The following is an 18251-nucleotide window of genomic DNA, read 5'->3' as shown; positions in this document are numbered from 1 at the left end:
TAGCACGCGACTGTTCCGTTTCATCTCCCTCGGCCGCCACCGCGGCCTGCCTCCGGCTCCGATGAAGTCGCTTAATTATCGAGCGGTGTTAATTATTGAACTCGAGCAATTTAGATCCGGCCACGACTGGTGTCGCAAGTCGCCGTAAAGCGAAAACGTAATTACTCGGTAGCAGAATCATAGCCGTTGACTGCTGCACGCCGGCGATCGTAAATGTGCAGTTCATTCAAAATGTAAACAATCGCGACGTCGACCGACGAGCACGGACATTAATAATTACCGGCTTTTAATTATTACGTTCGTTACGCAAGGGTTAGAAATCTTACTCTTGAAAGTGGTACTTAATCGATCACCATTTTTCGATTGAAGATCCGAGTTAAATAGAAGTGTCAATAGCGAAGTATTCTGTATATCACTTCCGAATGCAACGTAAGATTTTTCTTAGGATCTTTTCTGGAATTCTTTGCGATTCAATTTGCAATATTCACCGTTGATATACTATTTGTCGAATTTCATGCTAAATCCAAAAAAAATGTAATGCTCAATGTCATTAAGATTGTTGCTTTATTGTTATTTTAGCATAATTAATTATCGAACTTATTTCTTATTTCAACATTGTTTTCGCTAAAGTTTAAAAAGAAAGCCAATTCAAGAAGATAATTATAACAACGGGCGTATGTCTTTTGGATGAAATAATGACGAAAGCATTCGATTCCAGGGTATCGAGTAAGAAAAACAATAAATCACGTTGCGCTTACCATGCCTTATTACGAAAGCGAGCGACTTTTGTTTGCTCTCGTTCCGGAGGTGGTTAATTAATTCCCGGCTACACATTTATAAACTTAAAACATAATAAAAAGCCCCGGGGCGCGATACGATCTAGAAAGAGAAATTATTAGCTTCCTAGAAATTTATTAAGATCCATCGTTGTTCCTACATGAAACTTTTTTTTCCTTTCCTCGTTCATCTTATTAAATCTTACACTGGCGATACTGGCGCGCTATCGCACCAGCCATCATTAAGGCTACCGATAATAATTACATTTGTATGGGTGAGATACTTTAATATTTATAGCCCTTTATTGTAACAGGCCATTACGGCCATTACTTATCATTGAATGCTTTAATTACACACTGTCCCAACATACGTAATGATGAATTATTGAACTGTATATCTGGACTTTATTCAGTGGAAAGCGGAAAAATTCCGATGAATAATTTTCTGAATAACCTCTCACACTCACTCTCACTCTTCTTGAACTTTCGTTCCGCCCTGCATTCTTTCGAACCTTCTCGCGTGTCTGCGACACGCGATCTTTTTCGCGGGCAATTAGTTCCGTCGAAAGGGCAAACGAGGACAACCCTTTCTCCCTGACTTTTTGTCACGGCGATTAATATCACTTCACTATATTCCGAGGCAGTCGCGGGCAGCGCATAAATTCGTCGCTCGAATAATTTCGTACATAATTCAACCCTTTCTGCCATAACTCACGTTACCGCGGGGCACTGGCAAGTCGCTCCATCGAGCATCGAGCGGCGGTGACTTGTCCCGGTATGCTAGCGACGTTCCGATGCAAATTATTCGGAGGCGTGAATCGCGGCGAGATGAACAACAAATGGGACACGCGACTTCTTCGCCTGGCGAGAGAGAGAGAGAGAGAGAGAGAGAGAGAGTATCGTCCCAGAAAAATCCGAGATGGGATATATTCCGATCGTCGTGAATCACGGAAGCCGCTCGCGGGCGAACTCTCGCGGTCGAGCGCACGCAGCCGGAGAAAAAGGGACGTTTCTTCGCCTGCCAAACATGGTGCCGGTGCAATATCTTATGGTGGAGAGTTGCGCGATGGACTACGACGTAAACAAGTTAGAAACAGGTTTTGCCGCGCGCGAGATTCGTTGGCTGATGGATCGACGATTGGAAGAGGAGATAGGAATCGCAGGAATCTGACGAAAAAAAGGATAAAAGAATCGAAACGGAAAAGAAGGATAATAAGAAAAGAAATATATAGAGCAGGCGATAAAAGGAAGAGGATTAATTGCCATTATTACGATTCTTTTAATAGATATTAATTTTTGTATAAGTGCTGGTAAGGGATGAGACTGGTTAAATGGTTTTTATTAATATGTATTACGTTTTATTAATATTTATCATGCTTCTCGGAGCTTTCCCGACGCAGGAAAAACATAAACACGCGCCGCGAGCAATATTTTTCTTAAGTCTTCCTGCGGGCCATCGCGCGAGTCTTTTCACGGTTCGCTAGCAGAGTCTGGCGCAGCTGTTAAATTCAACAATTTTTCCATCGCCATGTAAAAATTCTCGGCAACGTTTCTGACAAACGACGGACAATGATAAAGGCGTCTTAATTTATTGTTATTATCTATGCGCTGTAATTTAAGCTTTTTTCATATCTCTCGGTAGATTACCCGCTGACGTATGTTACTATTATGTAAAAATGAAAGAAGAGTATATATATATATATATATATATATATATATATATATATATGCAACAATCATAAAGTCGATTTTAAAATCCAAGATATAAAAATAAAAGAAATATGTAAAAGTAAGAAAAATATTCATAACATTGTCGAGATAATCAATTAATGTAATTACTCTCGAAATAAACTTTGATTCACGTTGACTCACTCATGAGAATGTGTACGGCGTATTATATCATCTCTATCATCTTTAATCTCATTGCATTTTGATCTCTCTCTACATTTCTTGGATCTCTCATTTTCTAGCTTAGCTTACTCTTCCTCCCGGACCTCTGTTTCCAAGTTTTCTCCCGGCAGTCTTTCACGTTAAGCTCTCTCGAGTAACGATACCCGGAAAACAAGTGTGTTTTCCATGCCGCAATATTATAATAATAGTAGTAATAATAATAACATCACCGTCTTTATTATCAGAACAAAGGACGAGCCGCGGCATAATAGACGCTTTACGATACCATTTCCGCCCACGAGCGCGCACATCCCCCGGAACATCTCTCTCTAAGCTATTAGTGCTACCTTCGCAAAGTATATCTCGTTGCACAGTTACTCCGCTTTTAAGCGCTCCTAGACGACTCGTCTGCATTCGGCCATTTCGGAGGAGATTAGAAGAGGACAACGGAGCTCCGGAGCAAAACCATTTATTTCGAGGATGCAAAAAAAAAGAAAAGAAAAAAGAATCAGCTTTATTTATAACTCAGCTATATATGTTTCCTCCTCTTTCCTTTCGCGAGATCGTCTTACTAAAACTACCGATATCGAACCAGCTGGATTTCATTCTCCAATCCGATTTTTTTCCCTGTCGAGGATATATCGATATATTCGCCGGTAGAATAGCTTCTTTGGCGGGTGTTACACCTCCGAACCGACACCTGATTTACGCCGCGTCGCGAGAAACGAATCACATTTATCGGACGGCCAGTCAGCCAGCCGCGACGGTAGTTATGCCGCAGAAAAAGCCGATAAAGCCACTGGCGACAGGCAGTCTAGCGATACGATACGGCGCAGCTTCTCCTTCCGTGTTCTACGCGCGTTCTCGCGCGGTGCGTTGGCACGCGTGTACGTCTCCCGCGACCACGCACGCTTGCACGCACCTTTGTGCACGCGCTTAAGCTCCGTCTCTGCCTCACCTCGCCCTCGGCGAAACACTGACCTGGCACATATCGGTCGGCCATCGTGTCTATTCGATCAGCTTTTCCGCCTAATTAAATATTTCCTTCAGACGTCCTATCGACTCGTCGCTGTTCCGTCCAGCTTATCTGAAGGCCATTGATTCTCCAATCAGAAGAATCTCGATGCGACAGATGCTAGAAAGGACTGATGTTATGTCCGAGATTTCTTAAGCTAAAGGCTTTCTCGCCGAAGAAAATTCCGAACATGTTCTAAAAGTATGTTTATAGGAATATTTGTTATCCGATAAACTTTGTTATTGTTAATAGTGACGTTATTATTGAATCAAAGATTTATTGGAACTTGCATTGTGTTTTATAAAAAAATATTATTTTTCTAAATACTTGAAATATTTTACGTACTAATCATCAATGTTATTCTTGGGAGAAGAAGAAACTACTATACTTATTGTACTTTTAGTATTTTATTATTCATATTTTAGTTGTTGTCGTCAATAATTATATTTTTATTTATTGCAATTCTTATTTTCTTCAAAATTATAACGATTGCTACACGTCATTTATATGTGAATCTTATAAAAAAAATTTATCGTTTCGAGTGTGATGTCAGATTATCGCTAGAAAGACAAATATCGCCGCAATCAAGAACCGATGATTCACCATCCTAATTTAGACGTGAGTTAATTGATAAAATCGTATTCTACTTACGTCGCGCATAAAGATCGCAACTCTTTATCAGACATTTTCCGATAAGTGCCACCGGTGTACTATGTTTTTCACTCGCGCATTGTTTGCAAGCCCGCAGATATATATGCACATCGTGCACACCACTGTTTTAAAAAACGGCGTGACTCATGATTTTATCGCATCCGCGGAAGCCAATCTTGAATTTCTTTATCTTCATGAATCGTGTACTCTTTATCGATTGCGCCAACAACAATATTTGTTGCATCATATTTCTCGCAAACATTTTACATCGTAAGAAACATAAAATTAAATTCCAAATAATGAATAGGAATGATACTTTTTACAGAAATTATAAATATTTAATATTATTAAAATTATAAATTATAAAATTATAAATATTTTTTTTTTGTCATACGTGGTAGCTACGTAATTAGATACGGAATAACCTTAATTCTTCGTGCTGCAAATAAAGGCCAAAAGCGTTTCCCGTGCGATTGCCCTTATCTACAAAACTTAGTCATCGCATTTTAATTTAACCGCACCATTGTCACGTCCACCACCTTGAATCATCTTAGATCCTGGCCGAGTTTCACGTGTTGCGCGACACAAAACGCTAACGCTTAGGAGAAACACCTAACGCACGCAGAAAATAAGTCACGCGTGGCACGAACGAGAGAGAAAATCCGTGCAACGTCCGCGGCGCAATAAATCACGTGTTAAATCATTCTGTGACTTTTTGTCTGATCGTATGCTGCAATGGTGACTGTTTTACAACCGGGGAAAGTATGATCGTTAACATTGGCCTATATTCTCGCCGTTGTACCTAATACCACCTGTATGATCTGCTGATTCATGAATTTATCGCATATTTATCTATTTAATATTCGTAGCAAACTACTTAATAAAATATCGAACACAACTTGAACATAATTTTTTAATAACTTAATAATTTTTGAGTTCCACAAATAATCGCGTTATTCGCGTTAAGCGTGTCTTTTTTTTTCTCCGGAAATCCGAACTTAATGAACAAGATCAAGAACAATTAATCATCCGATCCGTGTTAATCATCGTAAGAGTGGTTACGCGCATGCAATTCGCCTGTAATTCTTCGCGCGTAAAGTTCGCCATCGGTTCATCCGCGTTTAATATCGGCGCGTCGCTTATCCGCGAACAAAAGCAACGACGTTCATATTTCACGGGCCAAAGGGCTACCAATAAAGGGCTAACCGCCGCCGCTAACGCCGCCTGACACGCGCCCTTTTGTGGCCGGCTGTCCATTGTTTCTTTCGCAACAACGTCTAATCGGACGGAAGCCGCGATCTTCCTCTCGCCGATACGTAAAAATCTCCATTTGATATAGCACAACGCAAGTGCGGCCAGTGGAAAATGTCGACACGTGCACTCATTTCACGTCGCTGCGCGACGATTAAAGAACAGGCGATATGTACTTTTTTTATAGTCATTTTACATGAAGCTGCATATAAACTGCTCCTGCACGTTAAAATATGTTCACGTAATAGCATAATGAAACGGTTAGTAAAAAATTATTGATGTTACACATATAATTATAATATGTTGTGTTATATAAGGATAAAAATGGGGGAATCTCTCTTCATGTATACAGAATAAATTGATTGCAATTAATTAAGTCGTCTCGTTGAAGCGTCGTGTAGAGACGTAGGGGTGAGTTCGTTCAGACTCCCTGTATCGCCTGAAAAACCTCGATGAATACCTAAGTAACAGCCTCTAAAAACGCGTAACAGATTGCAGCGGCATCACCAGGCAAAATCGCAACCTCGACCCCTCGGCAAATCACTGACGTCTATCGACGTCGCACCTGCACCCTGCGTACATTTCCGGGCGGAAAAATATGACACGCGTATAACCGCGCGAAGGGCTCGTCGCCAAAACGAAAATCGTTGGCCAATCGTCGGCATAGAAGCGGGACGAAAAAATGTCAAAACGCAGGCAGGACGAGGGAGGGTGGAAGGGAGGGAGGGTGGTGGAGGAGCGCGAGCACAGACGAGCGGTTGGGCTCAAACTGGTTCGCGAATGTATGCAAATAGAAATGTAATCTGGTGTCAGCGGCGCGACCAATAATGTCAATCAAACGCACTGGTGGCCGAAAGCCAACAATGGGGAATTGGCGAGCGAGTATATGGCCCAGAGCGAATATGCAGTATGTAAATGTTGTCATATCAATGGGGATCTGCATATGGATGCACGCCAGATATACCGGACGCTTCTCTACCCGGTGACACGCGCGCTTTGGCGACATGTGCACTCGGTTTAACTCTCGCCCGCCACCCTCGTCGCGTTGCATCGCGTTGCACACTTTCGCAGCTTCCTCCATCCTCCGCAACCTCCGATTTCCGTGAATATCCGCGCGCACAGCGACGCAACGCTGGATTTGAGAATGCATTTTTTTTCATTTACGCCCCCCCCCCCCCCCGCCGAACACGGCCGCTTGCACGTTATTTGCACACGGGTTTTCGAAATTGATCGAGGGTGAACGCCGGTATTAAGATCAAGAAAAAAAAAAATGGATATTTATTGTCCGATACTTCGCCGCTGAGATTAGCAGCAAAAAAAAAAATAATGATTTTCATTAATAAAAATACGATTAGGATACTTGAATTTAAATTTATGTTAATTTAAATGAATTAACAAGTTATTTTTTTATTTGCATTTTATTAATTAGCGTCGTTAGCGACTTCGCCTTTGCGGCAATCAAAATTGTTGACCATCGCATGTGTATGAGCGCAATACGATATTTTTCAGGAAGAGAGATTATATACGTAGAGAATAATTGATAGTTTGCGCATTCAGTTAAAGCTATTGTTTCAGATTGATCACTAATTTCCATGGCCTGTTGTTCCAATTGTGCATTTCCCGCTTTATTCGACTTTCCGCACCTGCGTTTTCCGATATATGTAGCCGGCGTTATTAAAAACATGGCGAGGCATCGCAAATGTTTTCCATGCACGCTGTTGCGCGCGTCATCGTCGGCGTCATCTTTTTTCAGTTACACGTTGGACGTGCATGCTCTCTTGTTTGCTGTTGTTTCGTATCGAGTTAATCCGTGGAGAAACATCGCGGGCGAACAGAAAATCGCGACAGAAATGAGGATTGAAAGGGGGAGAATTCGGGGGACGCGGCACATGTGCGCTCGTTATTCAATATCACCGATATGCAATTCCCCGACATAGCGCAATCTGTAAATGTAACACACCGGAATTTGCCTAATGACGAAATTTGCACAATGAATTCCCGTTATTACCGTCGCATACTGATTTCTTCTTCTGAATTTTAAACAGATTATTACTATCTACACGCAATAATATCGCGATTGTCTTGTTGATTGTCTCCGCTGTAAAAGTATAGACGCATCTGGGAAGGCAGTTAGTACCCCAAGACTTGTTAATATTTCAATTTCCTGATTTGTATGTACCGTTGTCTACGCCTCATTACAAAGCAATTGCCACGCTCTAATCTGGTATACAGAACGCAACCAACGTCTTGCGGTTCGCATTAGATTCAGAACACTGAATAGAACGGGGCACACAACGCTCGATTGGTTTGCGGTCACATCCCTTGGTAATGAGCCTCGCAGATGGCACGTCTCAGGAAAGCCATTAGAACGATTCTAAACGCCGTGACCAACCCGCGTAGATCGATACGCGTTTGGCAATCAGAAGCATCCATTTCGTTTATATACAGATCTATATTAACGACAAAATGAAAACGATTGAAAAATGAAAAATCTATTATGAAACTTAGCATTCTATTATTAAATATAGGTATTTAAATTATTTATTTATTTGTATATACATATGTATATATATATATATATATATATATATATATATATGTGACTTGGAATTGAAAGTTTTAATGTAGAGGTATAAGTAGCACGTGAGCTGACATTATTACAAGAGATATGGATCTGGGAAAGGAAGGGGCGCAGTATATAAAAACACACATGTTGATGCTTTCGGCGTGTTCACATTTATTCAATAGAAAAATCAAAAAGTACAATAATGATACGGCGACGCATAAGTAGCCACCGTCGCAATCGACATTGCGTAACGTTACGATATATCGATAACTATATAAAAGTGAAAAAATCTGTACAATGAAAGACATGCGGGTAGCGGAGAGATGTCCCCGTCCCTTTGCGAACTCCCAATGGTCGACGTCGCGCCTCGAAGGCGCCGTGTCACGAGAGAAACGAGCGTGAAAGGGAGAAGAAACAAAAGTGTAGTCGAGTACGGGCACATTGAAGCGGCGGCTTTTAAGGCGCTTCGTCGACCGACGGTCGGGCAGCGGACGCGAGAGCGATTCGTAAAAATAATCGACCATTGGGGAGTGGTAATGTTTACAGAATATTAAGATTACAATGATAATAATAATCATAATAATTGATGATATTAATATTAATATAATATTAATAATAATAATAATAATAATATAATAATAATAATAAATCCGGTAATAATAATAATAATAATAATAATAATAATAATAATCTATCAATAGATAATAGATAATAGATAATGATAGACGTTCGCACATAGTACTTAAAATCATACTCAATAAAATTAATAACACGAAAAATGGTCATAAACTAAAATCAAAAGTAATCGATAACATATGGTATATGTAATGACTTATGATAGCACAGCATCGTATGATTAGATCCGCACGTCGGCCACGCATCGGCTCCCCGCGTATCACTTTCATCGTACACTTTGCAACCTGTGCGATACCTGTGCGATAATCGGAACGTGATCACGGAACTCGAACACGATTTCGCGAGAGGAGCCCGAGGCCTGTACCGACGATCGCGCGACCATACGTTCGTTTAAAACTAAAAACATCGATAGAAACGCGAAAGAGAAGAGGAGGGCGTGAAGAGAGAAGAGAGATAAGGGGAAAAACGACAGAAAAAAAAAAAAAACATAAAAATAGAAAGAAAGATATACGAGATATACGAGATATTCGAGCGAATGTTCTCTCCGCGTTCTGCGTGAATCGTCACGATAGAGTCCCTGCTCCCGACAGAAGAGACAGGAAGAAACGAGGACGGAGGAGAAATTCTGGCACTCCTCTAGACGCCTCGAGAACACTCCTGAGCCGTTCGGAGAGCGACTGAGCCCCGCGTCTTAAGCCGAAATTTAATTGGAAGCAAGAAGAAACGAAAGAAGAGAAAAAAAATGAAGTCGAGTTGGAAGAAGACGTGAAGAGTGACGGAGAAGTGGATCGTTACGAAAAAGAATCGATATGATCGGGACTAATGGAGGAGACAAAAAAAAAAAGGAGACAAAACTAAAACAAAACAAATCAACAGTACTCTGCTCTCTTTCGCTTACATCTGCACTAAGGAGGGGAGATTATTACATAATACCATATATTTGTATAATATATATCACGTGACCGCCGTACATCTTCCGTCTAATCACTCGCATCGGGATATTCGAAGCAAAACGAAAGATATACATATACATATATATAAAAATAAAAAAAAAAATAAAAAACAGAAGAAAAAAATATACGGACACGCGTATAGCATTAATATCGCGGAGTATCGATAGAAAAAAAAAAAAAAAAAAACAGGAAAAGAAAAAGGACAGCACCTCAAGCGTCGTGCAAGCGCTCGCAGCATCATTTCCCTCCTCATTTATTTGGTCGCTTCTTTGGATTGGTCAGCTGGACGAAAATTGATCGACAAGATGTAGTGTCTTTTACCGTCATGTTTGTTTCTTTCTATCCCTATTGCGATTGCACGCATAGAGATCGTATTTGACAGTTTTTACAGTCTGATTACGATTTTTCTGTCACGCGTCAGAATTATTTGCAGTCCAGACTCTATCACAAGGCAGCTGCGAGCTTTACATACCGACTTGAGAGACTCTATAACGCCCGTCTTAAGGGAAATTCTAACGGTTAAAATTTTTTTATCAAGAATTATTCTTTTCTCTCTTTTTTTTTTTTCTTTCTCACACGCATACACACGCATTCTTCCTCTGTTTTTCCATGTCATACGATCTCACGCATGCTCGGTTGATCCAAGATGCTCTATCTCTTTTTTATGTTTCCTTTTTCTTTCGCAAATAACGAATAGATCGCGGCGGTCTATATGGTCCACGGGACATTTGGCTACAGGTAACGTATTTTGTAGGCATTCGGAGTTGTGAACTTCTTGCTTAAATGGAGTACGAAAGATTACACAGCGAAGGGATGGGCAAAGGCGGTCCGCCGAGTGTGACTCGCTCGCTTTTCGCTTTGGTCTGATTATTTTTTCAGAGTTAAAGTTACATATGTAAAACATTGAAAGTAAATTTGTATTAAATTTACACAGTTATACATAAATTATACGCAAATATGCATCCAATATTGAATATCGAATATTGTAATATTTTCTAAGAAAGAGATTTTCCCCATCAGTCGATCGCGAAAAAGTTGGTAAAGGATTCATTAAGAATAAGTGACATTCGTGTCATGTTTGCATTTCGAAATATTACATATTATAAATTGTAATAAGCAAAAGACAAGATAAGTAAAAGATAAGCAAAAGGCAAGACACAATCTCGATCGACAAAGTTGCGGGAAAGTTAGTGAAACAAGATTAGATAAATTGCAAAGTATACTTCGATCATCGAACGAGTCACCCCGAGAGACCCTCAAAAAAGCGGGGTTTTCAAGTGGCACGGCGGCAAACGATCAATCTATCGATCGGAATCGAGAGTCACTGTTACATGATCCGCGTACTCCGCTAAGGAGAACAAAAACCGTGAGCGACGGTTGGCACCTGATTGTGGCTGGAGCGACAGAATAATCGCGAATAATTCTCTTACTTCTAAACACGAGTACTACTACACATCCGAAGAACGTACAACAGTCATTTTATGGCAAACTTATACAGTCTGAGCAAATAAAATTTCTCATAAGACCTTAGACGATTATAATAGTATTTAAGAACAAGGGTATGTCTGTGTGTTCACGTGTGTAGTCCTGTTACCGTGTGACTCTGTGTGTGTGTGTGTGTGTGTGTGTGTGTGTGTGTGTGTGTGTGTGCGTGCATTTGTATGCACGTGTATAATTATTACGACGAGCTCTTGCTTCGATACATTCAGTTTTACATATTATTTGAACCGGGGCTCGCTCGCTCGTCGCGAAAACGCGAGAAGAGTGTTGATTGGAAGGAAAAGATCACAATGCGAGACACAATCGATCGCGACGAAATCCCATCCTGGCTGAAAAGATCAAGTGTTTCACGCGTGTTACGGCATACTGCAATAATTTATTAGAGATGGTTTTTTTTTTCCTGGAGACAAGTGTTTCGGGCGTGATATCTCTCAATCGAAACGAATGCCGTCCACTCGCGACATAAATCCTGTGAGAAATCCTGTCAAAGGATCATCATCACAGCGAGCGAACTCGAGAGAACCGCGTCCCCGATGCTTTCGAACTCGGTACTTCGGGATCGCGTTTTATAGAAGAGGTGAGAATCGCGGGAGGAAAGGAGAGTGAATCAATTATTTAAAACAAAAAAATATATATTTGTAAATATATATATATATATGTATATATGTGTATATATATATATACATATGTATGTATGTATGTAGAGGGGAAAATCTCAATCTTAGAAAATATGCGTTAAACAAAAATACATGAATCTCAATGATTGGTCCAATAAGACTAGTCGATTATTTCTTTACAGCGCCGGAGAGTTTGAGACCTCGAGTTTTTACACGTTTTGTGACGAGTATAATAATAATAAAAATAAAAATAAAAATAAAAATAATAATTATAATAATAATAATAATAATAATCAGTAAGAATAGCAATCAATGATCGTACTATGTCGTAGATAATTACTGAGTGCGAACGCAGCGATAAACAGTTTTCGTTGTTACAAACCTAGCTATCCGAATAAGATCGCTACAACAACGCCGTTATCTCTCGTCTTCCTTCGCGTCGAATATAAATGTTTATTTCTTTTTAATCACTTAACTCTATCATTAATTAACTGAGGTACGGCTAATTGAGCGCCGATGCCGTTCGTTTTGTTGAACCATGTTAGGAGAGAAAAACATTTGAGAAAGAGATGAAAGAGAGAGAGAGAGAGAGAGAGAGAGAGAGAGAGAGAGAGAGAAAGAGAAAGAGAGAGACTTCTTGTACGCGGACAGATGGAAACGAACGGCGTCGGCCGCTAAATTTGCCTAACAATCGATACCTCGGGGAGATCATATGAAAGATTTATTAAGATACACTTATTAACATTACGATTATAAACTAACGCGCGCGCGAACGCGTACTATATAAAAAATTAAGAAAAAAAAGAAGAAAAAATGAAAAAAAAAAAAAAAAAACAGTACAAGGTGGGACAAAGAAATGCAATGAAAGAAGCGCAACCATAGAGTTGCGTAAATGCATTAGATCGTGTTTCCGGGATTTTCTCTTGTTCACAGAAGGGGGAGGGGGAAAGGATATACCATAGTATGATTATTCGTTATAATAATCAGATATTTCATTAATAATTACGAGATCACAGTGACGCTTTGACGCGCGGGGATCTCAGATGGGCGGGCTGCGTCTACTGCCAGTTTTTTTTTTCTTTTTTATCAGATTTCATGTTTGAATCACGCTGCAAATTGCGAGAAGCGCAATGTGCAGTTGCAGTTGCAGTTGTCTGCTTGGATTTGTCTTTCTAAAAACGCAAGAAGATCCTCGAGAAGACCGCTTTTCTCGTGTTTTCCTACGTTGTTCGAAGGTGTACCTGAATTAATTCCGGATAGATTCTCGAGTAAGCGTATCAACAGCCTGCCCCCCATGATCCGCATAGTCACAGTTACAGCTTATTTCCCACCTTCGATCTACGTCCATCAACGCCTCTATCAATCTCCGAAGAACCGTCCGGTTTCTCCACCCTTAACGTCATCTCTCATACTTTCTCCGAGCTCGTGCCCCTTCGAAATATACGTTTCTCTTCACCGCAGATTATCTCTCGAAACAGTAATATTCCCAACTATACCATTTAAAATATATATATATATTTTTTATATATATATATATATATATATATACATATATGTCTTCCATTATATATATATATGTACTTTTATATACGTTTATCCATATATCATTACTATATTTTCAATATGGCTGACTACTATCTAAGTGCTTCTACAGAGCAATTATTTCTAGAAAACGAACAAAAAAGATAAAAAAAAAAAAAAAGAAATATATACCGGGAAAGAAACCGTAGTCCATTACTGCGTTTACGGCCCCGAAGAGAAGCGACTATGTACATACGCCGTGTTTTCTCACTTTCAATTTCCCTCCGACACGTATATTTTTTATTTTATTATATTGCGTGTATATATCCGCCCCCGGGCCACAAACGGCGGAGGCTCGCGAATTCGCTCTGCGCCTTTCCCTATCTACGAAGTAAAAAGGATTAAATGGCCGCGACCTTTCTTTTTTTAGGCCGTCTCGCGCCTCGTTTCACCGCGCTGCAGGAAAACGGGAATTTTCCCTTTGGTCGGAATGCAATGCAACAACCTCCACCGAGAAAGAGTTGCCTCTCTTAGCTCGTGGCTCGGTTCCCCGCTAATACAACGACTAGCTATATCGAATATGTATACATAATAATCTTGTACCTTTGCGTGCTCTCTCCCTGGAAGGAGCAAGCTGCACAGAGGAAACCCGATCGAAGATTGGAAATTTTATCGATTGCGAAAGGCAAATCACTATTGAGTCAAGATAAACTTTTCATGATGATTGTATATATATATATATATATATATATATATATATATATATATATTATATAATATTTCAGAACGGTTGACGTGAGCTTCATCATGTAAATGTTATTCAAATTTTGACAATTTCAACGTTTTATAATTGAATTGTAGAAAAAAGAGCTTTCTCTAATAAATATATACAAAGTTTTCATCGATATAAAATTGTAAATATGATTCAATTAAATGACATACCATATGAGAAAATTTGAATTAAAATGTAATATTAGTTCTAAAACAATCATAAGTAGACGATTGTTAATTATTATTAAATCTTCGGATAAATTCGCCATTTATTGAAGTGATAATTTAAATTCTTCTAATTAATAATCTTGACATGATCTAGACATGTGCTAGATTCAATGGGTGAATCGCATTCCGCGGAATTAGATCTGAGTTCCTGGTGATGAAAAGTGGTTCGCGAAAACACGACGAAATGAAGCGTTATACGATGTGAAAAGACGAAAATTCTACAAATCCGCGTGTATTGAGATTAGAAAAACGCGTTAGTTTTCTCGTCGTGTATAACACTCTCCTTACAGCGCGTACCGAATTCTCGTATTCCTTTAAATACCTCTGTCTCAATGATGCTAACTACTTTCGTCTTTAGAGATTACGTGTTACGGACACCGACATTATTGACTTTCCACAAAGCCGCTCCCATTTGGAAGCGTCTGGCGAGGATTTGCTTATCTCGTAATGGCAGCACGATATATATGTATTCCGCCCGCGTATATATATATATATATATATATATACATATATATATATTTTTTTTTTTATCTCAAAACGTAGCTCTCTATTAGACGGTAGAAAAATGGTATCGCCTACTAAATAAATACTATGGACCTACACACTGGAATACTTCGACGGAATAACGTCATGATCATCCTATCAATAGGGAGACAAAGGAAAACACAATAGATCTGCATTCGGGGGAAAGAGAGAAAGCGTGGCCCGCAGGGACGACTGTACAGCAGCCTCGATAGTTTTGGTCTCGATAGTTTAAAACCGAATGCGGAGAAAGCCCAAGGATACCAAGGTTCCCACCCCCGCACTCGCTAGGCTAGCCCTTCCGCCGTTCCTACCTAGAAAGCCCTAAGAGAAATCGCGAAACGAAAAAGGCTCGGGCCCGTTCACTCGTGAAAAGTGAGACTCTGGATCGTGGAGCGAACATAACACGACTCTTACAAATACACGCTAAGTTCGAGATCAGAAATTACGTTACGTTATGTTACGTTACGTCGAGCACAACAAAACAGTCAAGAACTGTCGTCGATAAACATGGAATTTGCGAAGCAGAGAAGTGAAACGGAGGGGGAAATCGCGTAGAAGATTGAGAATAGGTGAGTTAGAGCAAGAGAAAAAAAAAATCGATAGACAGTTTTTGTCGACGAGAAGAAAGAAGATAGAAACAGGGAGGAACGAAAGAGAGAAGGATAGAAAAGTTAGAAAAGGCACAAGGGAAAGTGTGGGAGATACTCCTTCCGATGTGCCACAAATGGCGTCCCGTATCGCACGAGGGCGCCTACTAATAGCTAAGCTACCGGAGATCATTTGAAAACTGTCCACGGGAGTCGCAGCTAGCCAATCAAGATGCTGCGATCCTCGGCCTATCGATTATCTACTTTAATTATTATAACATCGACTTATTACTGAGTTTTTATTACTTTAGATAAATCCTCTATGCATATACAAGTTTGCTCCCCTGTCTCCACCCCTTACATCCTCGCTCGTCCCCTATTCTCTTAATATTTTTGGAATCGTCATCATCCCTCTCGACGTCTCTCTCTCTCTCTCTATATATATATTGCGCTCGCGCAACGAGACGCCTGGCAAGGCCAATTTATTGAATTGATTATAATTTGAATAATTGTCAAACGTATTAAAAGTTTCAATTTTCATTATCTTTTGCAAAAGAAATATAATAATAAGTAAGCCTCGCGAAACGTCGTCGTGGCGCAGCGTTGTTAAAAAATCTTGGACAAAAATCTCACCGACTGCTATCGGTCGGAAAATCGCGTTATCTACAAGCCACATACCAAAGTATAGGTAGTCTTTCTACCTTGGCGAGATCAAGAGAGGGACGGACGCGCGAAGAGAAGACAGAGAATAGGGGCGTGTGGTCCGCCCTCTCTCGCTCCCATATAATCACACTACTTTATTTAATTCTCTTTATTTATCCGTAATGAGATCATCATTTGATTATTGGGTTTAATCCTCTTTGGATCTCGTCCTTAGTTTCTCCCGTCATCCTTAATACTTCCCTCCTCGTGTCTCGGGTCCGATCGCCACGTAATACGCAATTCGGTTACTCTCGCCCGGGTTACCTCTCCCCCTCCCCCTAAAACTCTAGCCCTCGTCCTTCGCCCTCCGCCTAAGAATTTGTAGGACGAATTATCGGCACGAACGAACAACGCTACGTACGAGAATAACTTTTGTATCGCGCGAGAATGCACTTGTATCTCGACGTCGCTGTTCCGACATCACTATCTCTCGCTTCGTCATCCGCGGCAATCACAGTCACAATTTATCGACAGCGCACAATTCTCGACAAATAGCAGCGAAGTAAATAGATAGGGATGGTCGAGTTCCGAGCGCCGACGTCGATTTAATCAATAGAAAATAATCAAGATCTTTTTTTTGGAATCAATCCTTTTTTTTTTTTTTTTTTGGAATCTCGCAGTCAAGTTTCCAATCTCTCAAAGATCTCTTTTTATATAAATTCTACTCACTTGTCCTCGAAAATAATGAATAAGAATACATTTTACAGTAGAGAGCAACTATGACTCATCAACTCAATCAATCATTATCATTATTAATTATCACAATCATCAATATAAAAAAAATTACTGTAAAATCAATCCATTATCATCATTACTAATTATTAATTACCAACTATATCCAATAAATCAATTATCATTATAATCACCAATTACCAATTATAAAAATAATTATTAAAATCATCAATTATGAAGAAATTAGAAGCACGCCGCAGAAGCAAAAATTATCACTACTTTTATCATCATGATCAATATATTATACGCAGTCGCATGGTCCCTCGGGAACCGATCAAAGTCGATCAAGCGCATTCTCGCGTGGCCGCGCGATGCAGGCGCGAAATACAAAGATAAGTATAAAATTACAATTATGTTGATGTTTAGATAAGAGAACGGTTCGTCTTCTCGACGCGCTCTACCTCGGTCAAATCCATCGTTCAATCACATAGAGATCCAGAGCAAGCGTCGTGGACTGCCTCTTCTCCTCCATTTCCTCCCCTCGAGACGATCCATCCGGTCAAAAATTCCAAACAGGATTTCCAGGATCGCAGATCAAGGAGGTATACTGGCGGTCCGTTTTAGGTGGCCCTCAGTGGCCGCCGTTTCAGAATCCAACGCGATTGTCGATCGCGCGCACAAGATCGTCCAAAACGACGGCTGGGTAAAAACCAGTGCGTCTATCGTAGGCGAGAAACGAGTCTCCAGCCAAGGTACAGAGCCACAGTTGCCCAGAGGGTCTCTCGCAGTGGCGTCGGAATCAGCAACGACAGCAGACTGTCGGTAGATGACGAGTTGCTGTTGCGACGAGTTGCGTTGGTTAAACCCGAACCGATCACCGGTAGCGTGATCGATTTCTCGATCTCGGCGTCCTGCAACAGTAAGCAGCAACATCGTTGCTCGTTCAATGATGTTCAATATTTTCAATTCTAAGGAGTAAGTAACCTCGATATTTCGGAGCAATGCGATATATTAATTTTAACAAGATGTTATGTATGTTTTAGAAAGTACGAAAGTACGTAATGAAAAATTTGTGTGTCTTAAATTGCATATGTAAAACACGCACGTAAGCAAAATAAAATGGATTAAATATAATGGACCCATGGTTAAGTCGCAACACCGTTAAATGTCTCTATGAAAATGAATAATTCGGGGAATTCAAACGGTAAGCGGACTCGAGGTAACGAGGCTCCTCCGATACTCTCGCGAAGATTTGGCGAAGGCGACCTGTCGTAAGTCTCTTCTCGTCGTAGTAGATCCGGGGAATTGGAGAATGGTAAGGAACAACGGCCGACGCGCGGGGTTGAGGTTCCTAATTGGGAGTATCCTAATTGGACGGAATTACCGACGA

The 18251-nt window shown here is 40.3% G+C and overlaps 1 protein-coding gene and 1 long non-coding RNA gene across 7 annotated transcripts in view; one reads left to right on the top strand and one right to left on the bottom strand.

Moving 5' to 3' along the window:
- The window catches only part of LOC148935800 (uncharacterized), a 259524-nt gene that overhangs the window by 2841 nt on the left and 238432 nt on the right, over positions 1-18251 (top strand). The window lies entirely within an intron of this gene.
- The window catches only part of LOC148935801 (uncharacterized), a 30779-nt gene continuing 20824 nt past the window's right edge, over positions 8297-18251 (bottom strand). Inside the window, exon 3 of the mRNA XM_089081202.1 lies at positions 8297-17772. Coding sequence (XP_088937328.1) covers positions 17581-17772 — 192 coding nt within the window. The 3' untranslated portion in view covers positions 8297-17580. The remainder of the gene's footprint in view (positions 17773-18251) is intronic.

The sequence above is a fragment of the Pogonomyrmex barbatus genome, unplaced genomic scaffold (assembly GCF_055798465.1).
Source record: "Pogonomyrmex barbatus isolate J1 unplaced genomic scaffold, ASM5579846v1 scaffold4, whole genome shotgun sequence".
Lineage (NCBI taxonomy): Eukaryota > Metazoa > Arthropoda > Insecta > Hymenoptera > Formicidae > Pogonomyrmex > Pogonomyrmex barbatus.
The sequence above is the reverse complement of the archived record's forward strand: the minus strand, read 5'-3'. Positions and strand labels throughout refer to the sequence as shown.